Source organism: Phalacrocorax aristotelis, chromosome 26 (genome assembly GCF_949628215.1).
Source record: "Phalacrocorax aristotelis chromosome 26, bGulAri2.1, whole genome shotgun sequence".
NCBI classification, from domain to species: domain Eukaryota; kingdom Metazoa; phylum Chordata; class Aves; order Suliformes; family Phalacrocoracidae; genus Phalacrocorax; species Phalacrocorax aristotelis.
This window is the reverse complement of record NC_134301.1, coordinates 1,480,620-1,493,229: the sequence shown is the minus strand read 5'-3', so window position 1 is coordinate 1,493,229 and position 12,610 is coordinate 1,480,620. Positions and strand designations below refer to the sequence as shown.

Genomic DNA, 12,610 nt, shown 5'->3' with positions numbered 1-12,610 from the left:
GGGGGGCAATAGGGATGGGGGACAATAGGAGAGGTGGGCAAGGGGGCAGGAGGGGGAATGGGGGCGATGGGAGGGAACGGGGCAATAGGGGGCAATAGGAAGGAATGGGGGGCAATAGGGACGGGGGGCAATAGAGGAGGGGGCAAGGTGCCAGGGAGGGTGGGCAATGGGAGGGAATGGGGAGCAACGGAACGGAATGGGAGGGCATGAGGAAGGGGGTGGGAGGGGAATGGCGGCAGGAGGGGGCAACGGGAGGAATGGAGGCAATAGGGATGGGGGGCAATAGGGGAGGGGGGCAAGAGGGCAGAAAGGGGGTAATGGGGGTGGGGGCAAAAACGGGGTGGAGGAGGAGGAGACCATGGGGCAACGAGGGGCAATGGGTGGGGCAGGGGCAGCTCCCCCCCACCCCAGGGGCCGACGGGTGCCATTGTCATCCCCCCAACACCCCAATGGTGAGAAGGAGACACTGACACGACAGGGTATCCCAGGGCTTTATTGGGGGGCAGCGGGGCACCCCACCACACTAGCAACCGGCAGTTGGGCCCCCCACGGGACCACGGGTGAGGGGATACGGGGGGACCCCATGGGCATGGGGACACAATGGGCATGGGCACACAGGTAGGTCACAGGTGTCATGGTGGACACGGGAGGTCCCACATGGTCATGGGTGGTTCCAGGTGGTCATGGATGGCACAGGTGGTCATGGGTCATCCTGGTTGGTCATGCGTGGTCATGGGAGGTCGCAGGTGGACATGGGTGGTTCCAGGAGGTCACGGATGGGCACAGATGGTCATGGGTCATCCTGGTTGGTCATGCGTGGTCATGGGTGGACATGGGAGGTCCCAGGTGGACATGAGTGGTTCCAAGAGGTCACGGATGGGCACAGATGGTCATGGGTCATCCCTGGTTGGTCATGGGTGGACACGGGAGGTCCCAGGTGGACATGGGTGGTTCCAGGAGGTCACGGATGGGCACAGATGGTCATGGGTCATCCTGGTTGGTCATGCATAGTCCATGGGTGGACACAGGAGGTCCCAGGTGGACATGGGTGGTTCCAGGAGGTCACGGATGGGCACAGATGGTCATGGGTCATCCTGGTTGGTCATGCGTGGTCATGGGTGGACATGGGACGTCCCAGGTGGACATGAGTGGTTCCAAGAGGTCACGGATGGGCACAGATGGTCATGGGTCATCCTGGTTGGTCATGGGTGGACACGGGAGGTCCCAGGTGGACATGGGTGGTTCCAGGAGGTCACGGATGGGCACAGATGGTCATGGGTCATCCTGGTTGGTCATGCATAGTCATGGGTGGACACAGGAGGTCCCAGGTGGATATGGGTGGTGCTGGTGGTCATGGGCACGTGGTTGGCCATGGGAGGACACAGGTGATCATGTCTGGCCACGCATGGTCCAAGCACCCAGGAGGACATGGCGGGGCTGGGGCGGTCGTGGGCACGCGGGTGGTCACAGGAGGACACGCGTGGTCACAGGAAGACACAGGAGGCCATGGGTGGTCATGGGTGGTCATGGGTGGCCATGGCAGGACACGGATGCCGGGCAGTGATGGTGGCCTCAGTCTGAGTCGCTGCTGGAGGAGGAGGAGGACGACGACGACGAAGAGCGCTGCAGGGAGACAAGACAGCCATGAGCACCCAGGAGGGGGGCTGACACTGACCCCTCATGTGTTCCCCCAACTCTCCCCCCTCACCTTGTGCCTCTTCTGGGCCTTCTTCATCCTCTTCTTCATCTTCTTTGCCGCCTTCTTGTCCAGCCCGGTGGGGTACAAGGGGGGTACGCTGGGGTGGGGGGGCTGCAGGGGGGGTGCACCCCGAGGGTCCCATTGGGCACAACGGGGGTCCCGAGGGGGCCAAGGGAGCCCCTGCGGGGTACGGAGCAGGGCCGGTGGGGTATGGGGGCTGCCCAGGCCCTCCCATCGGGTTTGGGGGTACCCCGGGGGGCGGGTACACAGGGTTGTGGGGTTGGGGCTGGGGGGGGTGCACAGGGTTTGGGGGGTACACAGGGTTGGGGGGTGGCTGCCCTTGGGGAGGGAGAAAAGAGAAAATTGAGTGGAGGACCCCAACCCTCTCACTGCCCCGGGGGGGCAGGAGTGGGGGCCAGGCAGCACCCCCCAAATTTGGGGGTGTCCCCCCCACAGTTTATCAGACCTCCACCTTACCTGCACTGGGGTCCCACATGGCGGGTGGCAGCTCCGGGACCTGGGGGGAGCACATAGGGTGAGCAGAGGCCTCCCCAAAACACCAGGAGGGGTCTCTGGGGAACCCCCACCGCTGTGGGGAACCCCCAAATCCGTGGGGACCCCCCCAGCTGCCTCTGAGTCACAGCAGCTCGGAGGGGGGCCTAGCCGTGTCCCCCATCCTGGGGCTGGATCCAGGGGAGTGGGGGGTGCCGGGGGGGCATTTGGAGGGGGGCAGAGGGGTTTAGGGGTGCAGGCATCAATGGGGTGTAGGGGGGACTTGGGGGTTGGGGGGACGTGGTGTGGGGTGGGTGGGGGGCTCAGAGGTCACTGCGGCAGGGCTCAGGGGTTACAGGGTGGGTCAGGGGATCTGAGGGGTGCAGGGGGATCTGGGGGTGCACCGGGAGGATCTGGGGGGTGCAGGGGGATCTGGGGCATGCATAGGGACTGCAGGGAGGATTTGGGGGTGCAGGGGGGACTGGGGGTGCACAGGGGGAATCTGGGGGGTGCAGAAGGAGACCGGGGGGGTGCATAGGGGCTGCAGGGAGAATTTGAGGGTGTGGGGGGCTGGGGGTGCACTGGGGTGCAGAACGGACGTAGGGGTGCACAGGGATGATCGGGGGGGTGCAGAACGAGACTTTGGGGTACATAGGGGCTGCAAGGAGGATTTGGGGGTGCAGGGGGGACTGGGGGGTGCAGAGGGGATTTGGGGGTGCACAGTGGGGGATCTGGGGGTTGCAGAAGGAGACTGGGGGTGCATAGGGGCTTCAGGGAGGATTGGGGGGGCTGGGGGGGGTGCAGAGGGGATCTGGGGGTTGCAGAAGGAGACTCGGGGTGCATAGGGGCTGCAGGGAGGATTTGGGGGTGCAGAGGGGGTCGGGGGTGGGGGTGTCGGCTCCAACCTGCCGCCTCCGCTCCGGCCGCGGCCCCGCCCGTCAGGAAGTTGGGGGGGGGGGGGGGAGGGGCCGGACGTTTGGGTCCTCCCCGGGGCGGGGCCGGGACTCCGGGGTTGTTGTTGTTGTTCCCCTCCCCCCACGCCCCCCCACGCCCCTCCCCCCCCGTGCCTCAGTTTCCCTCCGTACCCACCTCTCGGTCAGCTGGGGGGGGGGCGGCCCGGAGGCCGTGGCCCCCCCGGGGTCCAGAGGGAGAGGGGGGTCCGGCGGGGGGCGGGGGGGGTCCGGGGGGCGGGGGGGGGTCCGGCAGCCAGGCGCTGGAGCCGCTGGAGCGCCCGCTCGGCCGAGAGGCGGGCTTCGGGGTCGGGGTCCCAACAATCCTCCAGCAGCTCCGGCAGAGCCCCCCCGGGCTGCGGGAACCCCACCCCGACCTCAGCGGGGAGCCCTCGGCTGGGGGAGCCCCTGGAAGGGACCCCCTGGGGGGGTGGGGGACTCCCCCCCCCCCCGGGCATGACACCCCCAAGAAGGGACCCCTCACGGGCAAGTGGACCCCCAAGAAGGGTCTGGCCCCACCCAGCATAGGGGGACCCCTTTGCACCCCAGCAGAGACACACACCACCCCCCCTGCAGGGACCCCCTGGAAATGACACCCCCAAACAGGGACACCCACCCCCCACACAGGAGCACCCCCAGGCACCCTCAGCATCCCTGGGGACCCAGGCAAAGATCCTCCCCTGGGGCCCCTGTGGCCAGGGACCACCCTGGGAATGGTCACCCCTGGGTACCCCCAAACACCCCTGGGCACCCAGGCAGGGACCCCCCACAGAGTAGAAGGCCCCCACACACACCCCTGGGCACCCACACACAACCCTGGGCACCCAGGCAGGGACCCCCCAGAGGGAAGGACCCCACACACACCCTTGGGCACCCACATACACCCCTGGATACCCCCAAACACCCCTGTGCACCCAGGCAGGGACCACCTCCCCTGGGCATAGGTACCCTGGGTCACCCCCCACACCCCTGGGACCTCTGGGTATGAACCCCCCTGGGTCACCCCAACCCATGGGCACCCTCAGCACCCACTGGCACCGAGGTGGGACACACACACACACACACCCCATTCCGCAGGCACCCGCCGGGGCTGACCTGGGGGGCTCGGTGCCAGGCGGGGGGGATGAGCGGCCGCCGCCGCTCCTCCACGGCCAAGTGCCGGAGCTGGGCACCCGTGGGGCTGGCACCCAGCTCTGCCTCGTACGCCAGCCGAAACGCCGGCACGGGGGCTCCTGCGTGGCATGGGGGGGTGGGGTTCAGCAGGGCGGGGTGGGTGGGGACCCAAGGGAGCGGGGTGTGGGGGCACCCATGGGTGCTCACCGGGGCTGAGGGCCTGGCAGCGTGAGAGGATCTCCCAGAGGAGCAGTGCCAGGGCGTAGACGTCCGCCTGCCGCAGCGCCCGGCCCCACGCCCGCAGGTCCAGGCTCTCGTCGAGGATTTCGGGTGCCAGGTACCGCTGGGTGCCCGCCTGCGCCCACCCGCACGGCTTGCACGGCACGCAGGGAGGGACGGGGACCCGCGGCCTTGCACCAGGGCCGTGTGTGCACGTGCACAAGGGTAAGGCTCGTGCCAGGGCCACGCGTGCGTGTGCACCACGTCCCAGCTTACACTAGGCCTGTGCTTGCATGTGCAGTGAGCAAGGCTTGCACTAGGGTCATCTGTGCATGTGCACTAGGGTCATCATTGCACGTGCACCAGGGTGAGGCTTAGACTAGGGCTGTGCTTGCACCACGGCCCAGCTTACACTAGGCCTGTGCTTGCATGTGCAGTGAGCAAGGCTTGCACTAGGGTCATCCATGCATGTGCACTAGGGTCATCGTTGCACGTGCACCAGGGTGAGGCTTAGACTAGGGCTGTGCTTGCACCACGGCCCAGCTTACACTAGGCCTGTGCTTGCACGTGCACCAGGTCCCAGCTTGCACCAGGGCCATGTTTGCACATGCACAAGGGTGAGCCTCACACCAGGGCCGTGCTTGCACGTGCGCCAGGTCCCAGCTTGCACCAGGACCACATGTGCACATCTGCCAGGGTAAAGATTGCAGGAGGGCTGTGCTTGCATGTGCACCAGGTGCTGGCTTACACCAGACCTGTGCTTGCACGTGCACTGGGTAAGGCTCGCACTAGGGTCATCCTTGCACGTGCACCAGGGCTCAGCTTGCACCAGGGCCACGCATGCATGTGTGCCAGGGTGAGCTTTGCACCAGGGCTGTGCTTGCACGTGCACTAGGTCCCACCTTACACCCAGGCCACGCTTGCACATGCACCAGGTCCCAGCTCACACCAGAGCTGGGCTTGCACGGGCAGTGGGTGAAGCTTGCGCTAGGGTCATCCTTGCACGTGCACCAGGGTAAGGCTTAGACTCGGGCTGTGCTTGCACCAGGGCTCAGCTTGCACTAGGGCCGTGCTTGCACATGCACCGGTCCCCTCCTTGCACTACAGCTGTCCTTTCATACGCCCGAGGGCTGCACTTGCACCCGCGCCCCACCGCCAGCAGCGTGAGGGGGGGCCCCGTCCCCATTCCTGCCCCCACCCCATCCCCGTCCCCGTCACCTTGCGGATGGGCACGGCGTGGCGGGCGCTGGTGCCAGCCTGGGCGCGCGGTGGCAGCGCCAGCGCCAGCCCGAAGTCCCCGATGGCGCAGGTCCCGTCCTCCCGCACCAGCACGTTTTGGCTGCTCAGGTCCCGGTGCACCACGCTGGGCTTGTACAGGCCTGGGGAGGGGGGCCGGGGGTGGGGGGGGGGAACGGGGAGGCGTGGGGTGACACCCCTGCAGAGACCGGGCAAGCTCGGTGCAGGAGTGGCCCTACTCACCGTCACGCCAGAGCTCCTGGTGCAGGAAGGCCAGGCCGCGGGGCGAGGGAGAGCGCCAGGCGCACGCTGCCGGCCCACGTCCCAACGTGCTGCCCCAGGAAGTGTCGCAGGGAGCCCTGGGGACACGGGGACACGCGTGGGGACACGCGTGGGGACAGAGGGCAGCCCCCCCCCCCCCCCGCCCCCCCCATGCCCGCACCCAGCTGCATCCCGTGCAGAAGCACCCCGATGTCATGGCCACAGCACAGCCTGCGTGGGCATCTCCAGCAGCCCGTGCACATGCGTGTGCAACACAAGCAGCCCGTGCACACCCACAGGCACACGCACAGCAACTCTCCCACATGCACCAGCACCCCATGCGCACCCACGTCTTGCACACGCACCCGGTCCCTCCTACAGCAGCCCGTGCACAGCCATTTGTGCCCCCACCAGCTTGTGCATACCCATGCACACCCATGTGCACCTTGCACACGACGTCTGCCCACCCCCGAGAGACTGTTGCACCTGCAGCAACCCATGTGCACCCCAGCAGCCCCAGCAGCCCATGCACACCCATGTGCACCCTGAGCAGCCCATGCACACCCATGTGCGCCCTGAGCAACCCCAGCAGCCCATGCACACCCATGTGCACCCTGAGCAGCCCATGCACACCCATGTGCGCCCTGAGCAGCCCGTGCACACCCATGTGCACCCTGAGCAGCCCATGCACACCCATGTGCACCCCAGCAACCCCAGCAGCCCGTGCACACACCCATGTGCACCCTGAGCAGCCCATGCACACCCATGTGCACCCTGAGCAGCCCCAGCAGCCCATGCACACCCATGTGCACCCTGAGCAGCCCATGCACACCCATGTGCGCCCATGTGTGCCCTGAGCAACCCCAGCAGCCCATACACACCCATGCACACCCTGAGCAGCCCGTGCACACCCATGTGCACCCCGAGCAACCCCAGCAGCCCGTGCACACACCCATGTGTGCCCTGAGCAGCCCATACACACCCATGTGCACCCCGAGCAACCCCAGCAGCCCACGCACACCCATGTGCGCCCTGAGCAGCCCATGCACACCCATGTGCACCCTGAGCAGCCCCAGCAGCCCATGCACACCCATGTGCACCCTGAGCAGCCCATGCACACCCATGTGCGCCCATGTGTGCCCTGAGCAACCCCAGCAGCCCAACACACCCATGCACACCCTGAGCAGCCCGTGCACACCCATGTGCACCCCGAGCAACCCCAGCAGCCCATGCACACACCCCATGTGTGCCCTGAGCAGCCCATGCACATCCATGTGCGCCCTGAGCAACCCCAGCAGCCCATGCACACACCCATGTGCGCCCTGAGCAGCCCATGCACACCCATGTGCGCCCTGAGCAGCCCATGCACACACCCATGTGCGCCCTGAGCAGCCCATGCACACCCATGTGCGCCCTGAGCAGCCCATGCACACACCCATGTGCGCCCTGAGCAACCCCAGCAGCCCGTGCACACACCCATGTGTGCCCTGAGCAGCCCATGCACACACCCATGTGCACCCTGAGCAACCCCAGCAGCCCACGCACGTCCATGTGCGCCCCGAGCAACCCATGCACACCCATGTGCGCCCATGTGTGCCCTGAGCAACCCCAGCAGCCCATACACACCCATGCACACCCTGAGCAGCCCGTGCACACCCATGTGCACCCCGAGCAACCCCAGCAGCCCGTGCACACACCCATGTGTGCCCTGAGCAGCCCATGCACACCCATGTGCACCCTGAGCAGCCCCAGCAGCCCATGCACACCCATGTGCGCCCTGAGCAGCCCATGCACACCCATGTGTGCCCTGAGCAGCCCATGCACACCCATGTGCACCCTGAGCAGCCCGTGCACACCCATGTGTGCCCTGAGCAGCCCGTGCACACCCATGTGCGCCCCTGAGCAACCCCAGCAGCCCATGTGCGCCCTGAGCAGCCCCAGCAGCCCATGCACACCCATGTGCACCCCGAGCAACCCCAGCAGCCCATGCACACCCATGCACACCCTGAGCAGCCCATGCACACCCATGTGCACCCGAGCAACCCCAGCAGCCCATGCACACCCATGCACACCCTGAGCAGCCCATGCACACCCATGTGCGCCCTGAGCAGCCCATGCACACCCATGTGCACCCCGAGCAACCCCAGCAGCCCATGCACACCCATGTGCGCCCCGAGCAGCCCATGCACACCCATGTGCACCCCGAGCAACCCCAGCAGCCCATGCACACACCCATGTGCGCCCTGAGCAGCCCATGCACATCCATGTGCGCCCTGAGCAACCCCAGCAGCCCATGCACACACCCATGTGCGCCCTGAGCAGCCCATGCACACCCATGTGCACCCTGAGCAACCCCAGCAGCCCACGCACGTCCATGTGCGCCCCGAGCAACCCATGCACACCATGTGCGCCCATGTGTGCCCTGAGCAACCCCAGCAGCCCGTGCACACACCCATGTGTGCCCTGAGCAGCCCGTGCACACCCATGTGCACCCTGAGCAGCCCATGCACACACCCATGTGCGCCCTGAGCAACCCCAGCAGCCCACGCACGTCCATGTGCGCCCCGAGCAAACCCATGCACACCCTGAACAACTCATGCACACCCAAAGCAGCCCATGCACGCTTGTGTGCACCCCCAGCAGCCCATGCACACCCCCAGCAGCCCGAGCATGCCCACGAGCACCCTGAGCACCCCACACCCCCGCCACGCACACCCCCCAGCATCCCTCCCACAACGATGAGCAGCACCCCAGCCCCCCACTGCCACTCACGGCGGGGTAGAGCTGGAGGACGAGGAGCCCCCCACGGGCGCGGGGCCCAGCACCCCGCGTGCCCAGCAGCCGGGCCACGTTGTCGTGCTCCATCAGGGGCAGCCCGTGCACGGCCCTCTCGGCCGCAAAGCGCCCGGCTGCCCCCGCCGCGAAGGCCTTGATGGCCACCGGCCGCTGCTGCAGGGTGCCCCGCCACACCTCCGAGAAGCGCCCCGCCTGCAGCACCTGCTGGCACCCATGGGTGCCAGTAGTGACACCCCGGGTGTCCCCTCAGGGCAATGGGATCCCATCCGGGCTTGGGTGACCCCGGCCCCAGGGACATGCAGCTCCGGGCACCCATGGGTGGCCTCGGCTCTGGGAACCCCCACATCCAGGGATACCCATCTCCAGGCACACATGGGTGTCCCCAACCCCAGTCACCCCCACACCCAGGGATCCCCAGGCACCCATGGGTGTCCCCGGCCCCAGGGATCCCCATTCCCAGGCACCCATGGGTGTTCCCAGCCCCAGTCACCCCCACACCCAGGGATCCCCAGGCACCCATGGGTGTCCCCATCCCCAGGGATCCCCATCCCCAGGTGCCCATGGGTGTCCCCGATCCCCAGTCACCCCCACACCCAGGGATCCCCATCCCCAGGCGCCCATGGGTGTCCTCATCCCCAGACGCGCCCACACCCAGGGATCCCCACCCCCAGGCACCCATGGGTGTCCCCATCCTCAGACACCCCCACACCCAGGGATCCCCATCCCCAGGCGCCTGTGCGTGTCCCCATCCCCAGTCACCCCCACACCCAGCGATCCGCAGGCGCCCATGGGTGTCCCCATCCCCAGGGATCCCCATCCCCAGGTGCCCATGGGTGTCCCCCATCCCCAGTCACCCCCACACCCAGGGATCCCCAGGCACCCATGGGTGTCCCCGGCCCCAGGGATCCCCATCCCCAGGCACCCATGGGTGTCCTCATCCCCAGACGCGCCCACACCCAGGGATCCCCACCCCCAGGCACCCATGGGTGTCCCCATCCCCAGACACCCCTACACCCAGGGATCCCCAGCCCCGGGCTCCCCAAACCTAGTAGCCCCAGTCCTGGGCACCCGTGGGCACCCTCAGCCCTGGGCTTCCTTGTGCCCACCCCTGAACTGCTGCTCCCCCATTTGTGACCCTCCATGGGTGCCCCCCTGCCCCCTCCCCATACAGGTGCTCCCAAGTGGGTGCCTCCCCAGTATTGCCTCCTTAAGTGCCACCATTTTGGTACCCCCCAAAACCTGGTGTCCCCTCAGGCTCCCCCATGGGTGCCCCCCCTGTGGGTGCCCCGTGCCCCGTGGGTGCCCCGCACCTGCAGGAAGCGCAGCGCAGGCAGGTCTGGGCTGGGGGGTTTGGGGGGCACCCTGGTCCCCTGGCACCCCCGGAGTGGCCGCCCTGTGTGGGTCCTTGCCCGTCGCAGCCCTGGGAGGGGGATGTGTGGCACACAAGGACACCAGGGTCAAACCCACCCAGGGACCCCCCACCCAGCGACCCCCCATAATCAGGGACATATGATGTGGGGACCCCAGGGACCCCCCATCCTGGGGACACAGGGGACACCCCACTAGGGCACCCTCACACCCAGGGCTCCCCAAGACACTGGGACCCCCCCTGGCCCAGGGACAGGGTGACATGGCAGCTGGGGACCCCTCACACCCCAGGAGACCCGCACCCTGGGGACAGCAAGGACGTGGCATTTGGGGTCACCAACCCTTGGGGGCACCCACACCCAGGGACTCCCAGGGGACACAGGGTAGGGGGTGGCCTGTGCCCAGGGGTCCCTGTGTCCCCCCCCGTGTCCCCATCCCTACCGAGGATGGCCAGGCAGGTGAGAAGGAGGAGGAGGAGGGGACCGGCACCCCACAGCCACAGGGTCCTCGCAGACCCCGTGCGGCCAGGCACTGGGGACAGAGGCTGTGGTGACAGGGAGCCCCCCACACCTGAGGGTGGCCCCCTTCTTTGGGGACTCAGGTCAGGGACACCCCATGGGTCCCAGGACAACCCCCCCGTGGGTCCTCCAACCCCATATAGGTCCCCTATAGGTGCCAGGACCCCCCATCATTCCCCCAGTCCCCTGTGGGACCCACCTCTCCCTGTAAGTCTAAAGGTCCCAGGTCCCCTCCACGGGTCCCCAGTCCCTCACAGGTCCCCTATGGGTCCCAGGTCCCCCTATGGGTCCCCCAGTTCCCACAGGTCCCCTATGGGTTCCAGGCCTCCCCCCGTGGGACTCCAGCCCCCCATGGGCCTCCCCATGGGTCCCACATCCCCCTACGGGTCCCCAAAGGTCTCAGGGTCCCCCATGGGTCCCCCCAGTCCCCCATGCATCCCCAGCCCGCCCCCTCCCCCGCGAGTGTCCCCCAGCATCCCCTGGCCTCCCAGTGGATCCCATCCAGCCCCCCAGTGCCCCCCAGTACCGGGGCCATGGCGGGGCCCCCCCAGCCCCAGGGCTGTCCCCACCCCGCTGGCATTGCCGTTGCAGAGGTGACCGTGGCAGAGGCAGACGAGGACGGCACCGCCGGGGGGTCCCGCAGGACTGGGGGCACAGGTGGGAGAGGGGCAGGCAGCCCCCCCACCCCCCCCAGCAGCCTAGGGACACTGCCATCACCGGGGCACCCCAGGGTGCTGGCTGGGGGACCCCAGGCCCGGGGATGGGGCAGAGGGCCAGGCCAGACCCCTGCGCCCCTCCCCTCCCTGGCATCCCCCTGCCTGGGACCCCCCTCCCCGAACCCCCCCCCACAGCGCTGCTCCATCCCAGCACCACTGTAGCTACTTCTCAAGGCCAAGGTCAAGCATAGCAGCTGGGAAGAGACTCAGGCATCCGGGCTTTCCAGCACCCCCCAAAACCCGTAATGGCCCCTAAAGGCAGGATCAGGCCCCTCCATCCTGCCCCAGCCCCTTCTGCCCCCCCCGCCGATACCCCCAGGGCAGGATCAGGCCCCTCCATCCTGCCCCAGCCCTTTCCCCTGCCCCCATACCCCCCCAGGGCAGGATCAGGCCCCTCCATCCTGCCCCAGCCCTTTCCCCTGCCCCCATACCCCCCCAGGGCAGGATCAGGCCCCTGTACCTGCTCCAGCTCTTCCTGCCCACCTCCGATATGCCCCCCAGGGCAGGATCAGGCCCCTCCATCCTGCCCCAGCCCTTTCCCCTGCCCCCATACCCCCCCAGGGCAGGATCAGGCCCCTCCATCCTGCCCCAGCCCTTTCCCCTGCCCCCATACCCCCCCAGGGCAGGATCAGGCCCTGGCCCCTTCTCCCCAGCGATACCCCAGGGCAGGATCAGGCCCCTTGTCCCCCCCCGCCCCCCCCCACCAGCATACACCCCTGGGGCGGGGGTCTCACCCTGCACCAGCGCATGGCTCTGGTTCCAGATCCCGATGCAGCACTGGCCGGGGGGGCAGCGGACGGTGCCGGCCTTGGCCCCCCCCGGCCCCCCCAACCCACCCCGCACGCTGGGGTGCTTGTAGGAGACACAGCTGAGGTTGTGGGGGCCTGGAGCGGGGGGGGGAAGGAACACAGGGTGCCGATGACTCCCAGCCCCCCCTCCCCTAAACCAACTCCTCACCCCCCAGGGCAGCACCCCAGGGTGAGGGGGCTCCCCCAGCACCCACCTGGCAGCCCCCGTGCCAGCCCCATGGGTGCCTCCGGCTGCGGGGAAGGAGCTGGCGGGATGCGTGCGGGGGCCGGTGGGAAGAGAAAAGCGGGCCTTGGCCAGAGGCAGCCCCTGGGGAGGAGGAGGAGGAGGAGGAGGAAGGTGCTGCCCCCGCAATAGGGAGGAGAGAGGGACAGGGTGCCCTGGTGGGAGCCAGCCCTCGCACCCCCACCCCACGTCACCCAAAGCCCAACCCCT

The 12,610-nt window shown here is 68.0% G+C and overlaps 1 protein-coding gene across 1 annotated transcript; it reads right to left on the bottom strand.

Annotated features, from left to right (window-relative positions):
* Positions 1–477: 477 nt before the first annotated feature.
* AMHR2 (anti-Mullerian hormone receptor type 2) lies at positions 478–12,559 on the bottom strand. The gene is given in 17 exon segments (XM_075075521.1): positions 478–1,623; positions 1,709–2,038; positions 2,177–2,216; positions 3,097–3,174; positions 3,316–3,497; positions 4,237–4,373; positions 4,462–4,609; positions 5,692–5,852; positions 5,953–5,992; positions 5,994–6,068; positions 8,743–8,967; positions 10,077–10,186; positions 10,576–10,665; positions 11,179–11,341; positions 11,343–11,350; positions 12,103–12,252; positions 12,372–12,559. Coding segments are annotated over 17 exon segments (2,013 nt in total). The 5' UTR covers positions 12,397–12,559; the 3' UTR covers positions 478–1,572.
* Positions 12,560–12,610: the final 51 nt, after the last annotated feature.